The sequence below is a fragment of the Talpa occidentalis genome, unplaced genomic scaffold (assembly GCF_014898055.3).
Source record: "Talpa occidentalis isolate TD23 unplaced genomic scaffold, MPIMG_talOcc4v2.1 talOcc4.11, whole genome shotgun sequence".
NCBI lineage: Eukaryota > Metazoa > Chordata > Mammalia > Eulipotyphla > Talpidae > Talpa > Talpa occidentalis.
Genome location: NW_023601104.1, coordinates 353,426 through 371,380, shown reverse-complemented (window position 1 = coordinate 371,380; position 17,955 = coordinate 353,426). Strand labels below are relative to the sequence as shown.

General features: G+C 50.7%; 1 protein-coding gene across 1 annotated transcript in view; it reads right to left on the bottom strand.

The window, feature by feature from the left end:
* Positions 1 to 17,955, bottom strand: part of TMEM266 (transmembrane protein 266) — a 121,661-nt gene that overhangs the window by 53,893 nt on the left and 49,813 nt on the right. Inside the window, exons 2-3 of the mRNA XM_037502048.2 lie at positions 13,150 to 13,281; positions 9,298 to 9,486 (exon numbers count right to left, since the gene is read on the bottom strand). Of these exons, the coding sequence (XP_037357945.1) occupies positions 9,298 to 9,486; positions 13,150 to 13,187 (227 nt within the window). The 5' untranslated portion in view covers positions 13,188 to 13,281. The remainder of the gene's footprint in view (positions 1 to 9,297; positions 9,487 to 13,149; positions 13,282 to 17,955) is intronic.

Sequence of the window (17,955 nt, the reverse complement as noted above, 5' to 3'; positions counted from 1 at the left end):
AGGCTGCCCGCAGCCTCTGTAGCGCCAGTTCAATCCCTGGCCACCGGCGAGGGTCCCACCAAAAAAAAAATAAAAATAAATAAAAAGACAATTCCTTCCATTTTCCCTCTGTTGACATAGTGGGGAGAGCCAGACTGTTGGGGTTTTGGTGATAACCACTGCCTCCAAGCTGTAGTCCCAGCAGTGAATGAGCTCTGAGTGTGATCTCTGAGGCTCAGGTTCCTCATATCCCAAATGGAAAGAGGTGTTATCTACCTCCGCAGGCTTGCCGTTCAAATGCTAAAAATATCACGTGTGAAGCCAATAGCGGTGCTCCCTACACGGCCACTCTACAGACCTGCTGTGGTGGTGCTGTGGGCGTTGATGAGCTAAATCTGGGAGGTTTCAACATACATTCGATTCCATGCCCACCAAATGCCAGGCACGGTACTGGGTGCCGAGAGCACGAGGGTGGGCCATCCTCTTGGCCCCTGCTGCCCAGCGCAGCCTGAAAGGTAGAACAAATATGGGAGGAGAACAGCAGGAGAGGGACATGAGCTCACCTGTGCAGGACTTCCCCAAGGAGACAAATACCTGCTGTGAGGCCCACCGACTCAGCCCCCACAGACAGCCTTTCATCAAATATCTGGAATAGTTGTTGGGGTGTCTTTCTCACTCTCCCAGGGAGAACCAGATCAACAGGAAAAGCATCACCAAAGGACAAAGAGTCAAGGCAGTGAGGACGCCCTGGGGCAGAGACAGGAGCACAGAAACACTTCATGGCACCCGAACTCTCAGGTTGGGGGTGAGAGGTGACTCCCAGTCCTTTGGGGAAGCCAAAGACACTGAACTCTCCATTTGGGCGGCCTCTGTTCTGTAATCAGAGCTAAAGGTTAGCCCTGCCACCTGGGGAGGACGGGGGAGAGGGCTGTGTGAGCTGGGGCCACGGTCATGGGAGTTTGACCTTAGCTTCTCCCAGGATCTCAGATTTCCTGCGTTCTCAGAAATGTCAGCTGTGGAAAGGCAGGGGGTGTGGTGGTGAGGGCTCAGGGCTAGGAGCCTGGAGCTGTCACCTCGCGAGGCCAGCCACAAAGCCACACCCTCTGGGGGCACAGTGGGTGTCATGGGCCATGGACTGACTGCCCTTACTTGGCGGGGGAGCAGGGCTTTCCATCATCTCTTCATGGTTGCCACAGCACTCAAATTGGACTTAGTGGAGGGAATGGGGTGCTAAGGTCCCCTCAATTCCAGGAATCGATCACAGGCCTGAGCACCTTTTTTGTCCATGTTTTTTGGGAAGTGTTACTTGCTCGAGGCCAGCTCCCCAATCTGGTAGGGAGCAGTGGACTACAGTTTTCAGGCACACCCCACTTCTCTGTCCAGCTCTCTCTGGTTCTGAGCTGTGGTTTGGCAAATCCTGGGTCAGTCTCACTTGCCCTTCTTTTATTTGCCAAATGTCCAGAGTCCAGGTGCCTCCACAGATGAATGGGGATCCCCAAACACCATAAAGGCAGCTTCCTTACTTCTGGGGACCAGGCTTTCTGTTGGATTTTCCTTCCCCCACTGCAACTGTGTGCATGCATGCTAACGAAACAGCAGAGGCGCTTTGCCGCCACCTGACGGCCACCTGCAGCCACACACCATGCACCCGTGAGCGGCTGGGGACAGGCCCTTGTATTTTGCTGAGAAATAATTTATCTATGGATGTGCTGCCTTCTTAATGAAAAATCTTGGATAACAGGGAAGAGACTAACCTGTAGTTAGCAGGGACATTCTCTCTGGGGCATCAATAATCCTCCAGAAAGTCTGAACTTACTGAAAATATAGAGTCCTGGTCACAGAGTCAGCGTGGATCCCAGGGACAACTGGAAAGGGGCAGGGGGCAATGTCTTACAGACAGATCTCACTGGCCTCAAGAAGGTGGATTAATGGCATGCCTTTAAAAACACAAACACATTTATTTTTTCTCCTTGGGGAAAAAATTACGGCAAAAGACTTCACAAGCAGGGCCTGCGCTGGGTTGCGAAGCTGCCCGCAGCCTCTGCAGCGCTGGTTCGATCCCCGTCTGCTCCCCGGCCATCGGAGGAGGGTCCCGCATGGCGCGCAGATCTCTCCTGCCGCCCGCTGCTCCCCTCAGCAGTGTACTTCGGTCCTTCTGCCTGCTCTGCTCCCCGCTCTGGCTCTGGTGAATTCTCTCACCCTCCCGCGCTTCTGACTGTACCCAGTGCTTGTATAAATAAATAAATAAATAAATAAATAAATAAATAAATAAATAAATAAATAAACAGCAAATAAATTCTTAAAAAAAAAAAAGACTTCACAAGCTATGTGCTAAGAGAATGCCTGGACTTTGCCAAGATATGGCCTAGTGAACTTGCCCTTTAACCTTGAGCCCCCCAAAAGGTATTTCCTCCTTCTAAAAGGATGCTAAAATTGTACTATGTGAAGTTAACATATTTTGAGGCAAATCTGATTTATTTCTTCTGAGATGCCTTACTGAGGGGTGTGGAACGAGCAGGGATGCAGCCACCCATCCAGTCATTCTGGTCACACCTTCACTCAATACACACCCCCTTCACCCCAGGTTCAGAGGTCTGAGCCCCGCCCAAGGGAGCACCTGGATCAGCACGAGAGTCAGGCTTCGGAACGGACAAGCGGAGCCCAGCGTCACAAGTGCAGTGACCGGAGGCAAAGGGCTGGGGGTAGGGTTGGGGGTGAGGACCCCACCCCAGTGTGTGTGGGGGGAACAGAAGACCTTCCGGAGGAGGCAGGCCCTGAGCTAGACAGGATGGGGAGGGAGGAGGGTATTTTGGGTTACAGCTCTGTAGGTCCCTTCTGTCCTCCCTCTGTGCCTCCAGTTTTTGTTTGCTGGCAGACCTAAAATTACTTTAGTCCTTATTTAAAGATGTTGCTATATTGGACCTATCTTTTTTTTTCAAGGCTGATATCTCAAAAACTATCCCTGTGCCCCCATTATGTTTTTCCCCCAATGATTGTGAAGTTCTGGAAATGTGCCACTGACGTCATCTCCAAGTGATAATGCCCCACCTTCCTCCGAGGCTCTGTCCTGACCTTGGAACCCCTCCCCCGCTGCCAGATATAAATAATTATGAAAGGTCAGATGGGTTTATTTTTGTTTTTGAGAAGGACTATTCTGCCACGGCCCTCTGTGCATTCTCACCAGAATGATGAGGAACACTGTCTATGTGACCCCAGAGTCTCCTCTATAAAAGTGGGTGACACCACCTTCCTCAACACACATGCTGTCACCATCATCTCCCCTACATTCTAATGTTCCTTCGAGGCCTCAATGATCTCAGGCTGCAAACCACCCAGATCTTCAGTGTACTGAGCTGGGCAGGAGAAGACAGAGCTTCCACCCTGTGCTGGGAGTTAGCCTCCTCGAGTCAAAGATGGATGCTGGTTCGCTGATCGGTTCTGAACCTACTCTTCCCACCGCTGACTGGGACTGATGGCCAAGGGCTATATCACACAGAGTGAGAACCACGCAGAGGGGACCCCAGTTACATCCAAATGCGAAGCCCCAGTCAAACCACATCAAGCTGACCAAGTTATTGAAGAAACAGTCTAAGAAGACTGTTTCCACATCTTTCCCAAATTGAATAGTGACTGGGAAGGCTGAAAGAAAGACTGAATTCAAAGGCTCTGGTGCATCACGGGTGGTTCTCTTGCAGTTCATACTGCCCCCGACCCCCTGGGTAACAGCAGTGATCCTGGGAAACACTGCAGTTCAAGGGCTGGACCCGAGTGGCCCATGGCCTCTCCCATACCCCTTACCATGCGACCCGATTCTAGCCAATGAGGCATGCGAGAGCTGCTCAGTGGTTCTGGGAATGTTCCTGTTGCTTTTGAGAGAATGATGGGCAGATGTGGCTGAGGAAGGAGGTGGCCTTACCACCCGCAGGGCTCTTGCAAACTGAGGGGCCCTGACAGACCGCGATGAAGCCAGCGCTGACAGAGAGTGGTCAGCTAGAGACAGAAGGAGTCTGGTCCTTGCTGGTACTGCTGCGATGGGGCCAGCCTTGAAGCCAAGGGAAGTCCTCATCATCTGAGTCGCCTTCCTTTTGCTAGCAGTCCGAGGCTCCTGGCTGGCAGAGCCAACATCACTTCAGAGAAGGATGGGGTAGTGGAGATGGATGAAGGCCGTCGAAACTTAGGAGGCTTGGAGATGACAGCAAAGGTAGTGGGACCTTGCAGTCGACTGGGCCGAGGCTCAGGTATGCTCACACCTGGTTCCCTCACGGCCCCTCTGCTGTGTGGTCTTTTAACACACACTGGACGGGCACGGAGGTTTGGGTTGGGTCACCACCACAGGAGAAGACACTCGGTTGGGGGGAGAGGGAGAGGCAGGGAGGGGAAGATGATGATGTAGCTGGCAAGGTGTGCCAGTGCTGCCCGTGGGCTGAACCAGGGACCTGGCTATAGAAAAGCGAAGGCCAGAACAAACGGGACTGGGCGGGAGGCCACGGCAGAGGCACCCGTGGGCACCCACGGCATAGCACGGAGTCTCAGAAGCATGGCTTCTGTTTCCAGTCTGTGTGCGCCCACACAGCATGGATACTGGGTACCCCTGGTCTTTCTGAAACTCATGAACTTGGCATTAGCAGTTTCACAATGGACACGACTGGTGGCACAGTGTCTTGGGCAGTGGACGCAGATGAGAGGAAGCCAGCAAGAGAGGGAGGAGGCACAGAACTCCCTGGCACTCATCTAGCTGACCAGTCTCATGGAGCTCTGGGGTATTGGAAACCACCAGTCCCCGTTGAGGCAGGAAGGGGGCTGAGGGTCACCAGGTGAGACTCAGTGCACCAGCGTCTCATCTTGGGAGAAATGGGCTTGGGATGCCCGTCCACTGGTCAGGCCCATAGAAAATGCTTTGGGAGAAGCCGGTTCCAGTGGGGTCTGCTGGGTTTGGGTGGCCAGAAGTCCCAGATGGGCAAGTCCTGGCTCCTCAGGACCCGCATGCTGTCACTGACAAAGGTCTCTTTTTAATGAAAAAAAGTTTTTTTGACCAGGCTCTCTGCAGCAATGACTTGGGAGGAGGCAAATGCGCAGCCAACTCAGTGGCAGGGGAACCAGTGGCTCTACAGACCCTGTTAGGAATCTGAGGCGGGTCTGGCTTCCCTGTGAAGATGTCCAGGAGGCAGGTGGACCCAAGCCGGGAGTTTGAGAGTAAGATCTGGAATACAGATGAGGCCCTGAGAGCCACAAATGAGGATGTTAATTTCATTTACGGGGACTAGGTGAAATCGCCCAGTGTGCAGCTTTAGTAGAGCAAAATGGCCAAAGACAGAAGGTAAAGAACCCCAACATTCAGGCTGAGCAAAGAAAGGCAGAGAAGAAAAAGCCAGGTGGGGGGGTGGGGGGGAAGCATTTCAGGAGAGTGTAGTGGAGCAGTAGGAAGGGGGAGACTTTCAAAAAGGAGGGCGTGACGCAGGGGAGACTAAGGGCCCCCAGGGGTGAGGAGTTGGTCAGTGGCCTTGAGGAGAGCAGCTTCCACAATGCCGAGGGCAGATGAGACTTCTCGAAGCTCTGGCAGCAGAGAGGGGAGATGGTGGTGGCTGACAGAGACAGGAGCCTGAGCTGGGACATAACTGATGGGACATTCACGAGGAGGTGGAGCTCAGAGATGACGCAGCGAGGGGCCAGCCAGGGCAGCCCACGCACGATGGCGTCAGACTGAGGAAGAAGGAGAGCAGGTCCCTGCTGAGGGCAGGAGGGGGCTGCAGGTGGGTGGAAGGGATCTGAACTAGCCCCCTGTGGGCCAGGAGGCAGAGCTGGGTTGTCAGGCAACAGCGAGAGGCAAGCTGAGTCTCAAGGTCCTGAGTCGGGGAGGCATTGTCACACACTGCAGATCCGCACTCCCCCTCATTCATTTGTTGGAGCCACAACCCCCCTCCGCCTTCTCTGCCCACCATGGTCTTTGGCGGTGGGGTCTCAGGGAGAGCGCGAGGTTTAGACGAGGCTGGGGAAGGAGGCGCCAGGAGGGATTAGCACCGCGAAAGCAGAGTTCACCTGCCTCTACTCCCTCACACCAGGAAAGCCCACGGACACAGCCAAAAGCCAAGGAGAGAGCCCCCCAAGTAGAGAGCCCCCAAGTAGAGAATCCCCCAAGTGGAGAGCCCCCCAAGTAGAGAATGCCCCAAGCAGAAAACCCCCACCAGTCATACCAGTCACCTGCCCTGGGCATCTTGACCTCAGGCTTTCCACACCGTGAGAGACACATCTCCGCTGCTGTGTTCCCACCTGTCTGCGGCCTTTGCTTATTATGGCGCCTGAGCTGGGGGCAACCGGCAGTTGCTTATTTCCCTCCCTGAGCCTTAGCTAGAAGGAAGAGGCTAGATCAGCAGAAAGGCCTGCAGTCGGGGCTCCGCTGGGCAGGCCCCTCAGGACAGAGGCTTGAAGGAGACTCACCGAGCTCAGCCGAGAGCGGCCTTTCCACCTGCGCTGGGGGCTTTGCCCGTCCCGAGAAGGCTGTGGGGAGGGGCCACCAGAGCCCACCTAAAGTGAGCGGCGCCCGGCAGGGGTGTCCTAGCAGCCTGCCACAGCACGGCCACAGCAGACGTGTGAAGGGGCAGGGGACGACCGGAAGCCGCGGCGCTGCCTGAGCCAGGAGACAGGGTGCTACTTCTGTTTCTGTTCTGCGTGATGCCAGGCACTCTCCTTCTACCCACTGGGCCCTGGTGTCCTGTTAGGATATTTGGGACAGATGCTTCCTCAGGTCTTCCCCAGCTCCAACGCTCAGGCTCTCGAGGCGGAGCTCTAATGGAGGGACTGGGGGGTGGCTGAGTTACTGGGCACTCTGCTGGGGTCGCTTCCTTTCCTTAGGAAAGATTCACGCCTGCACGCACAGCGCTAGCTGGGAGGTATGTTTCTGACAAGGCTTACACCAAAGTTTGCCCAAGATCTGCTCAAAGTGTAAATAATGCTGCTTTTTGCACAGCTTGAGAAGGGGCCAGGCTGGAAAATTTGGGAAAACCCCAGGAAATATATCACCAGCCAGGAGTCCTTGTGAAGGTTTTCCCCTTCCCAGTGTGCTTCAGGATTGCTTCCTTGGCCCCTGGTGCTGTCCCGGCCTCCACTTCCTTCCTCCAGGAAGCCCTCTGGCTGCCCTGGCATCCCCAGCACAGCAGCCAGGCAAACCCTCCCAAACCGTCCTATGACCTGACTGCAGCGGTTCTCCAGGGCACACCTGGAGACTGCACTCCAGTCAAGAGCCTCTGCCTCCGGGCACTTCGTCTGTCTTCTTCCCAGTGGGCGCACCTTGGCAAAGGCCCAGTGCAGGAGCAAAAGGGAAGGGAGAGTAGGGCCCCCGACTGCCTTCTCCAGTTCTGGCTGGAGAACGAGCACATCCGCGGGCGCCCTCGGTACAGGAGTCACAGGATGCAGATGTTGCCCCCAGGATCCTGGGACGCCTGAGGCTTTTTTGGGGATGAACTTGGAAAGGGCCTGACTGCAATGGGCCCTCGGGAAGGGCTGCATGCGCTACTGCCTTTGACCACCAGAGGGCAGTGCCTCACGACCCTGCGCTCAGGGCAGGCCCCACCTGCGACAGAACTCGCAGAGCGGGGGAGGATGTGTGGCTCCTTGTCCAACTGAGGAAGAATTCCAGGGTGGCTGCCAAAAAAAGAGCTTTCAGCCAAGTGCAGGGCCTCTGCACAGTCACACGTGCATGGGGCTGCCCTGGTGTGTAAGCCTCAAGGACCTCCTCTAAGGCAGTGGAGCCCAGCAGCCAGCCTTGCACAGATGGCCAACAACGCTCCCGGTGGGGGTGCTTCCACCGCCAGGTGTCCCCTTAGCCACCTCCTTCCCGCTGGCCTCTCCCCGCAACATGCTGCTGACTCTATGCACAAAACTTGCCAAAAATTCTATTTTCAGAGAAGGGCACTGGGGTGCAGTTTTTGTGAAGGTGTCTGGCTTCATCATTGCTAGGGACAGTATCTCAGGAAGGGGTTGGGGGTGTCCTTTTGGGAAACAAGTTTACGGAATCCCAGCTCTGAAAATTTAACTGTAGCTAAGGCTTTTCCTTGTTGGCTTCTCACAAAACTCAGCAAGCCTTCATTTCAATATTCAAAGCAGCCAGCGCCTTCCTAAATGTTTACTGGCACCTGAGAAAGAGTAGCTCAAGCTCCTCGGCTCCTGGCCAATGTCTACAGTTCTGTAGTTAAGAGCAATGGGTGGGCTGAGGAAGGTCTGGTCGTGTGACCCCAGGAACGGTTCCTGCCCTTCTTTACCCTCCAGCTTCCCCCACGTAAAACTGGTGAGTCTTCCCTACTTCCATGTAGAGTAAGTGAAAAAGTATCAGGCTTTTCCACCCTCCTGCCATTAGCATTAATGATGGATCCCTGTGGTCCTGCGCATGTGCCTGCTGGCGGGCACCTGGAGTAAGGTGTGGGCGTGCATAGGTGGGCACACCTGGGCCGAGACTGGGCTTTTAAGGGCGGTGTCACAGGGACAGAACCAGGAGAACAGCAGAAGAGAAAAACAGAACAAGAGCAGAACCAGCAGAGATGCAGAGAACGCCAGAGAGCCCAGAAAGAATGAAGATTTGCGAGGCCTCCCAGCCCCCATGCCTGCAGTGGACCTGGTAAAAGCTCAATAAAAGCCTGAAAAGCCACCGAGGGCTCCAGGACTCTCCTTTATCCATCTGCCCGGATCATAGAAAACCTGCTCCGTGCCTTCCTGGCACTACACCCACCAGCTCTAACACTACCACCACCTTCAGAAAGTATGTTTGCAAGACAGACCAGGCTAATGGGACGTTAACTGGGGAAAAGGCATCCAATCTGACCAGCAGTCTAAATAGGAGCTGCTCCTGAAGATCAGGGACCGACATGTCCTACGAGGCCTGGCTGGAAAAGGGGGAGCTAATGTCCTCCTCCTCCTGACCAGCGGCTGCTGTCCCCTTCCACACTGAGCAGGCTACTACAGGCAGAGGTTTCTTTGCATCTCTTCCCCAGAGAGTCAGGGATAAAGGGCAAGTGCAGTCTAGACTCAGTCACTTTGGCCACGTCCTTAATCCCTGTGCGTCTCCTGATTCCCACTGGTCAGCGCGGAGAGGGGGCCCGACGGGCTGTTACAGAGCACCTGAGTCTTAAAACACAGTGCCTGATTCTCTGACTTTCAAGCACACGTCACATAAAATTTGCCTAGCGGTGACGAGCCGTGTGCAGAGAAAAGGCCCAGAGCAGCCGAAGTGAATGACCCTGGAGAGTCAGCCTCCCCGAGCTTCATGCGGCCTCCCTGCGGGCACCAGGAAACCTGTGGGGTTGGGCCAGTCGACAGCCCGACACCTACCCTTCTCTTTGGTAATCTTCATCCAGATTTGACAGGAGCTGCGAGCCCGCTGTGGAGAGATCAACCGCAGCCAGGGGCAAATCCCGATAGGCAAAGTTCACCAGCTGCACGGGAGCAATGCTCTTGGTTTCTTCCTCTACTTGTTGGGAGATGATCTCAACTTCGGAAATTCCTCCTTCTATGGCAGGCCTGAGTCGGGAAGAGGACACAGGACAGTCGTTCCTCAAGAACCAAATAATGTTTCCTCTGCCCGGGGGAAGGAGGGGGCGGCCATTCTCCCGCACTCCAGAGTGGACAGAGGCCCCCACGGTCTCCCTCACTAGTTAAGGAAACCGGGGAGAATGGGCAGAGGAATTGCTAAGGTCTGAAAATGCGAGCTTTGTGGATAGGATCCTTCCCCAAGGGCAGGGAAAGACCCAGCTGGAGGTACAGCCGACCAGCAAGACTGGGCTGAGGCGTTCGGGCTTCTTGGTCACTAGACGGCATGCTGGACGATGTGCTCTTACATGCTTCCTGGGGTCCTTGGTAAAGGTTCTTTGGAATGTTCCCACCTCTGTCTCTTAATAAAGAGGAGGTTTTTGTTCACAGGTGGTGGTTGTGGGGCTGACTGGGGACCAGGGGGGAACATGGGCTTTGAGGACAGGGTGGGGAAGGGCGGCTGGTCCGGGCAGCCATTCCCTTCCCTCCTGAACTGCTCTAAAAAAGGACAGCTCCGCGATGTGTACCACCTCCCATTTCCCACCAACCAGGCAGCACCACCTCCCACTCCCATGGGGTGTCTGGCAATTTGTGGAGGCATTTTTGGTGGCCACAACGACCACAGGAGGCCACTCCTGACATGAGCGGGCGTAGAGACATTCCACACCCTGCGATGTGCTCGGCAGTGGAGAGTCGCATCCTGCACATGCACCAGCAGCTCCCCTGCCGAGAAGCTGGGCCCGATGACTTGGCTTTAACTTCCCCAAGTGCCACCTTGGGTTCCCCCCTTTTTCATCCTGTAGAATGAGGAGGGGCTGGATCTTGTGCCTCTGGCCAAATAACCAGGCTTAAAAAAATAAGCGTGAGGGCCTCCCCGGTGGCGCAGCGGTAGAGCGCTGGGTTGCGAAGCTGCCCGCAGCCTCTGCGGCGCCGGTTCGATTCCCGGCTGCTCCCCGGCCACCGGAGGAGGGTCCCACATGGTGCGCAGACCTCCCCTGCCACCCGCTGCTCCCCTCAGCAGTGTACTTCGGTCCTTCTGCCTGTTCTGCTCCCCACTCTGGCTCTGGTGAATTCTCTCACCCTCCCGCACTTCTGACTGTGCCCAGTGCATGTATAAACAAAACAAATGAACAAACAAATAAATAAATAATGAATAAAACATGCCTCTATAAAAAAAAAAAAAATAAGCGTGAACGGTTCTTGAGGGAACACTGAGAGGGCAGCTTTAATACTGGGGAGGCAGCCCAATCGACGAGTCCTTGGGCGCGGGTGCCTACTCTAAGCAATTTCTGTGGGGCTCTGGCTGATCCATGAGACGGTGCAATAGAAGTTCTCAAAGCATTCTTTCGCACGCTGTGACCAGACATGGGGAAGAGCAGTATGGAGAAGGCTGAAGAGGCTCTGGAGTGGTGAGTCCCTACTTCGGTGGAGAGCTCTAAACGTTTTTCCCTGACCACTACTGAAAATCTAGCCAGTAATAAATACAGTGTGGTATTTTTCCAGGAAGTTTAGCACTGAGTCTTTTCATTGAATTATCCAGATAATGGAGGGGAAAGTGGGATTTTTTTTTTTATTTGAATGCTCCAGGTTGGTTGCCAAAACTGTCTGAATTTACCAAAATAATATTCAATGCCCTAATTCTCTTTTGTGGGCCTTACTTAAACTTTTTCTTTTTTGCTACCTGTTAAACACAGATAATAGTACTCACAATTGTATGACATTTACAAAATGACTCAAGATCGTCAGACAGAACAGACACAGGATGTGAGGCGTCAGTGTTTCTCAACAATTGAAATAAAAATGCGGGTGTTTATGGGGGGGGGAATTCCAGCTCCTCTAGATGTTTCCAAAAAAAGTAGATGCTGGGTTGAACTTGCTCTCATTTCTTCTGGACTACTCAAGCAAACTGCGGCTTACTGAGTTGAACAGATTGAGCTTTCTGATCAATGGCATAGTCATGGAGGGCTGGAGAGCTTATGAGGTGAACAGGTTCAGTCATGTGGAACAAGCTCTCTGCTCTCCTGATTTTTTCTGCCCTCTGATCCCCTCCTGCCAGTGGTCACAGGAGCCCAGCACCATCTCTGGTCACCGCTTTTCAGCAGGAAGTGAGGGTCCTTCAATGCACACCCTGAACACAACACCCTGGCCTTAGTTATGAGGACAACATGGTGGACAGCAGGTATAGCTGACCCATGGACCACAAGGGGGTTGGGCCACCAACTCCTGTGCAATCAAAACCCCCTATGTAACTTTTCATTCCCCCAAAACTTAACTATAGCCCTGCCTTGGTATTCCTGGGAATTGGTTTCAGGACATTCCTGACTCCTCAATACCAAGATCCGAGGATGCTCCAGACCTTATAGCCTGCCCTCCCCCTCCACGGTTCTGCATCCTCAGATTCAACCAGCTGTTAATGTTGACTCACTGAATCTGCGGAGGCAAACCCATGGCTATAGAGGCTCAGCTGTATCCCCATGTATACTTGGACCTGCCAAGCTCAAACCCCCATTGTTCAGGGGTCATCGGTGTTATTGCCTCCATTCCTCACCCTCCCTGGCAGCTTCTCCTATCAAAAGAAGAGTGTATTTCCCCAACTACTGATTCTTGATTCACTCATTTGACCTGTTCTCACCAATGGGACATGGGCAGACACAAGCAGAGGCAGGAAGAGGCACTTGTGGATTTCTGCCAGTGTTCACACACCTCCAACACACCATTAGAAGGGGACCAGCCAGTTCTAGGGGAGCCTGACACTCAGAGACACTTGAGCCGCATCCAGCCCAGATCAGTCAACAGCGTCTGTGGCCAAGCTGCCTGGACTCAGAGTGTGGCTCCCACTTGTTAGCTTTGTCACCTTGACTAAATACTTAGCCCCTCTGTCCTCAGTTTCTCTACCTTTAAAATGCGAGTAAGAATAGAATCAAGTTTCATGAAACTTGCTTTTAGGAGACCGCTCATGATTTCTAAATTTCCTTGCAATTCCTTTTTGTTAATTCACTGTAAGTACTTCTTAATTTTTCTCTTTTTCTTTTTTAAAGATTTATTTATTGATGCATACAAGAGCAGGGTGTGGTGTAGATCAGAGGTGCGGGAGGGTAAGAGGATTCACCAGAGACAGAGGGGAGAGCAGAACAGGCAGACTGACGAAATACACTGCTGAGGGGAGCAGCGGGCGAGACAGGAGAGGTCTGCTGTGCCCTGTGGGCAGCTCCCTGGCTGGGTATCGAACTCATGCTGCAGAGGCTGTGAATAGCTTCATAGTGCTGAGACTTAACCCTTTGAGCCACCAGGGAGGCCCCAAGCACTTCTTACTTTTGTTTTGAGGTTTGCTTTTGAAAACATTCTGCATTTTCTGTGGCCTCTAATAAAGAAAACGGGTATAGTGGTTGTCTGAATTGGAGAAATCCTGGTCTTATGGGCAATTAACAGCAACAGTTTTGAATTGCAGAATTCCTCAGCTTTTTTAAACTAAAAAATGAGATGTGAGACAGTTTAGAAAACAAGCAGATTTTAACTAGTCATTTTAATGTCAGGCTCAAGGACAAACCCCTGGAGCTCCTCCATCTTCACTGGGCTGGAAGGGAGCTCTGGGGGCGCCCATGATTCTGAGGTGCCAATTCAGCACTGTGGAGAGCGGCTCCCGGGGTCACTTACTGTGGATTGGTCATGTTGAAAGGTGCGGCCAGAGGCATGGGCTTTCTTGATATCTAGTGGGGCTCAGCTGTCTGGACGCCTGCCATCAGCATTTCCCAGCAGGAGCACTATGAGACATTCAACTATGGTGCCCTAAAAACAAATAAACGGACAATAGGAATTTATTACAGTCTTTTGCAAACCAAAGTCCTCCTAAGCTCATCTAAAAATGGAAGTCCTTATTACCGTCTTCCACAGAGCACTCTTCCAAGTAACACTGAACAGATCTTTGCAATTACCCTAGAGGGGATAACAACAGGCAGGCTCACTCTCCTTTTTAGAGATGAAGAAACAGGCCCAGAGTGACTTCTCTGTGTCACACACAGCAGCAGAGCCAGGTGGGACCCCAGGTTTTCTGACCATTAATCCAGGGCTCTGTCCACTACACAGCCCTGCCTGAGGGAACCAGGGTCACTGTGTACTTCAATCTCAGGAGTAAGATTTATCTCAAAAATCTCAGGTGTTTTCTAGCAAATTTCTTTCTTCGATTTTCCTCTTACTTTTTGGTGATTCTGTCCATTTTGGCCACTCCTTCAGGCTTTTCCTCTTTCAGTTGGAATCAATGGGCCTCACAGGAGAAAGGGGTGCCTGTGGCTGAGCTGCTTGGGCTCAGTCTGGCTCCCACTTATGAGCCTTGTCATCTTGACTAAATACTTAGCCCCTCTGTCCTCAGTTTCCCTTTAAAATGGGAGTAAGAATAGAACTAATTAAATCAATTAATTTCTGTAAAACACTTAGTATAGTGCCTGGCATGTAGTATTGGCTTTTATATCATAATTATTACTCTATACACTTAAACTGCACACATAGTTTGTTGAATATAATCACATTCTAAAGCATTGCAATGGGTGAATACCAGATTTCCTCTTCAACTACGAGCTAGGTAAATATAATTTTCTATAAACAGATGCCCTGGGGCTACCAACAGTCTCCTGGGAGACAGCAGCAACCAAGCAGAAAGCCCATAAACAAAGGAACCCAGGTTCTGGGTGATTCTGATCAAGTCACCAGAGGCTCTGTTAAGAGGCGACCCTTTCCTAAGTTAGTGTCCTGTGGCAAACTGCTCTTCCTACAAGACAGCAATGCAGGTGGAACCACCCTCCACCTCCATCCCTTCCCTATCCACACCCCCCCCCAATCAGGAAGCTCAGCGTTCAGGGGCTCAGCGCCCAGGGGTGGTGGAACTCCAGATAAGGCGGCAGAATTGCTCCAAGAGCAAAAGGAAAAGTCGTGTCTAAGGAGGGAAACGTTGGGGACAGGTGGCAGATTTGCAAAGCAGGGAAGGTCCTTTGAATTCTCTGGGATTGATAAAAATAAGAGCTTCACCAAAGAGAATATCCAGGAGGCCAAGAGACATGAAAGATTGTTCATCATCATTTCTATTAAGAGAAAGGCAGATTAAAACTACAATGAGGTACCATTGCACACCTGCGAGAATGGCACATATTTAAAAGCCCCCTACAACAATTGTTGGAGAAGATGTGGAGAGAGAGGGACCCCATTATACTGTTGGTGGGAATGTGAACTGGAGCAACCATTGTGGAAAGCAATCTGGATTCACTTTAACAAACTAAAAATGGAAATACCACATGACCCAACAGTCCTGCTCTTAGGCACTTCACAGAAGATGGAACCATCAACACAAAGTACCATGTGCTCTACAACGCTCACAGAAGCAGCAGGTCGTGGAAGCAGCCTGAATATCTACTGGGATGTGGTGTGTACACCCATGGGGTTTCAATATACAGCCACAAAAAAGGATAAAATGAAGCCACTTTCAACAAAATGGAGGGAATTTGAGATAACTATGTGCAGCAAAGTCGGAATAATAAAAACAAGTACTGGACATTTATGTAGCAGGTAATTTGATGATGTAAAACAGTTTTTAAAACCAGCTGATATCAGTAAACATTCTCAGTGCTCTGAGGTTAGGAGTGGGAGGGGGTGGCAGAAAGGAACAAGGGGAGATAAAGGTGGAGAAAAATATTGTAAGCCCACAGAAAAATTAAATTATATTGGTCTTCAAAGAAAGGCATAATAATAATTTTTAAAGAGTGAGAGCTTCAGTTAAATGAGGAAATCTTGGGCAAGTCTGAACTTGGAGCAACTGGAAATAAGAGCGATAGAGAGCTTTTCCAAAACCAGAAGGGCTGGACTATAGGACACCTCTGTCCATACCTGCTGTCTGCAATGCAAAGCAAGCAGGGACAGCAGCAGTAGAATCTGGACAGATGTTCTGTATCCACACCTTGCTCAGAGCTTCACCTTACCTAGCCTGCCTTAGAGAGGAACATCTAAATATTAAAATCAGAACTCTTGTGCCGTATTTGGGATTGTATATGAATTGTACACTAAATTTTCTGTAATACAGATTTAGTCTCAATCTTTCTGGCTCTCTTTATAAAACAGGATTGCTCCTGTGGGTCTCCAAGCCTTAGCTGGCCATCATGTGAGGATGAGGCCCCCACAAACAGGGGCCCAGGTGAGCAACACCTCCTCCTGGGATGGTGTTTTAACACTTGCATTCCCAAGGATTACACTATACAGGTGTCAGCCCTGTGGAGGGTACAGCAGGAATGTCCTTATTTCCATGGAATTTCTAGTCTGGGCCTGAAATTTGAAACATACAAAACTGAAAAAATCTTTTGTACCCTTAGTAGCAAAAACAAGTAAAATTGATAAATATTTTTTAAAACAATAAATATAAGCTATTATACTAATATATCATGGCCAATGCAAATAAGGGGAAAAAGTGAAAAGGATGGGAAAATTAATTTCACTTTTTGGAAGGAAAATGTCAAATATATAGAATTGTATAATGGACTGCTCATTCACCATCACCCCACTCCCACCACTATCAGCTCATGGACAGTCTTGTTTTCTCTCTATCTCTGCCCCTACCCACCCCTCCTGATTATTTTGAAACAAAGACCAGAGGTCACTTCAGTCATCTGTAGATGTTTCAATATGTAGCTCTAAAGCGAAGACTTCCTTTTGCTGTGCGGAAGCTCTTTAATTTGATGTAGTCCCAGCTATTTATCTTTACCTTCACTATCACTGCTTTGGGCGATGTGTCTGTAAAGATGTCTTTGAGGTGCATGTCATGTAGTGTTTCTCCTATATTTCCTTCTATGTATTTTATGGTTTCAGGTCTTATGTCTAGTTCTTTAATCCATTTTGAGTTGATTTTTGTGTATGGTGTGAGGTAGTGGGTCAAGCTTCATTCTTTTGCATGTAGCGACCCAGTTTTCCCAGCACCATTTATTGAATAAACTTTCTTTGCTCCAATGCATATTCTTTGCTCCTTTGTCAAAGATTAGTTGACCATAAATCTGTGGGTTTATTTCTGGATTTTCTATTCGATTCCATTGGTCTGTATGTCTGTTCTTGTTCCAATACCCTGAAGTTTTGATGATTATGGCTTTGTAGTATAGTTTGAAGTCTGGGAGTGTGATGCCTCCATTCCTTCTTTTTTTTTCAGAAGCGCTTTGGCTATTCGGGGTTTTTGGTGATTCCATATGAATTTCATCAATAATTGTTCTATTTCTTTGAAGAATGACATTGAAATTTTGATTGGAATAGCATTGAATCTGTATATTGCTTTTGGTAGGATGGCCATTTTAATAATGTTTATTCTTCCAATCCATGAGCAGGGGATGTCTTTCCATTTCTTTGTGTCTTCTTCTATTTCTTTTAACAGTGTTTTATAGTTTTCTTTGTATAGATCCTTTACCTCTTTTGTTAGATTTATTCCCAAGTATTTGATTTTTTTTGTTTCAATAATAAAAGGGATTTTTTTAAATTTCTTCTTCTTCAGATTTATTGCAAAAGAGACAATAACAAAAAAAAGAGAAACCCCACCGACTGGGAGAAAATTTTTGCACACAACACTAATGATAAAGGACTGATCAAAAAAATCTACAAAGAGGGATCAACATGGTGGTGAGGAGACACTGCAAGTAAGATCTCCCATTAAAAAAAAGTTAATAGAGAGGAAAAGCAGCAGGTCCCAGTGAGAACTGGGACACGGAAGGTAAACGGATGACTCCAGCAAACTACCTGAAGAAGAAAGTTGCCATAAAAGAGGACTAGAAGGGAGGAAAGCGTAGAAACCTGCTACCCTCCCCCACCCACAAAGTCGGCACTCTCTGACGAACAGAAAGGAGGAAAAAAACAAACTAAAACGACCAACAAGAACAAACTACGCATCAAGCGGGACTGGGAGTGGAAAGGAACTATTTCAGCCACCACACCCCGTGAACTGGAGCTATGGAGAACCCTGCAGGATTTGCCGCGGAGGTGAGTGAATGGCTCCGGGTGCCATTAGAGAACAACAGAGACCCCCAGAGACCTGCACATAGCCACGGGCCAGCCGGTAAGCTTGCACGGAAAAGTGGTGAGCTTGAAAAGCAAACGTGGATCGCGGCTGCCCAGGTCCCCGCGCCTGCGACCTAGGCTTGCGGGGAGATGCGCGGGGGCCCTCACTGAAGTGAAAGTCCCTCACTGAGTAATCAGGAACCAGGCGCCCAGGCACAGGAGCAGGGTGAAAAGGCGCCATTTCTGTGGTCATTGAACTGGGCTACAGCCCGCGTCCTGGACCTGAGGGCTTTGGAACTGAGACCTGGGGCACGAAATTCGGGGTGTGGGTTCTCCACGACGGTGGGGCACAAGGCAGACACAACACCCCAAAGCCGTTGAGGTTTACCCTACCATTCCTGCTCTGTTCCCTGTCCCACGGGGTGAAAAAACAGCTCCCCAAGGACATTA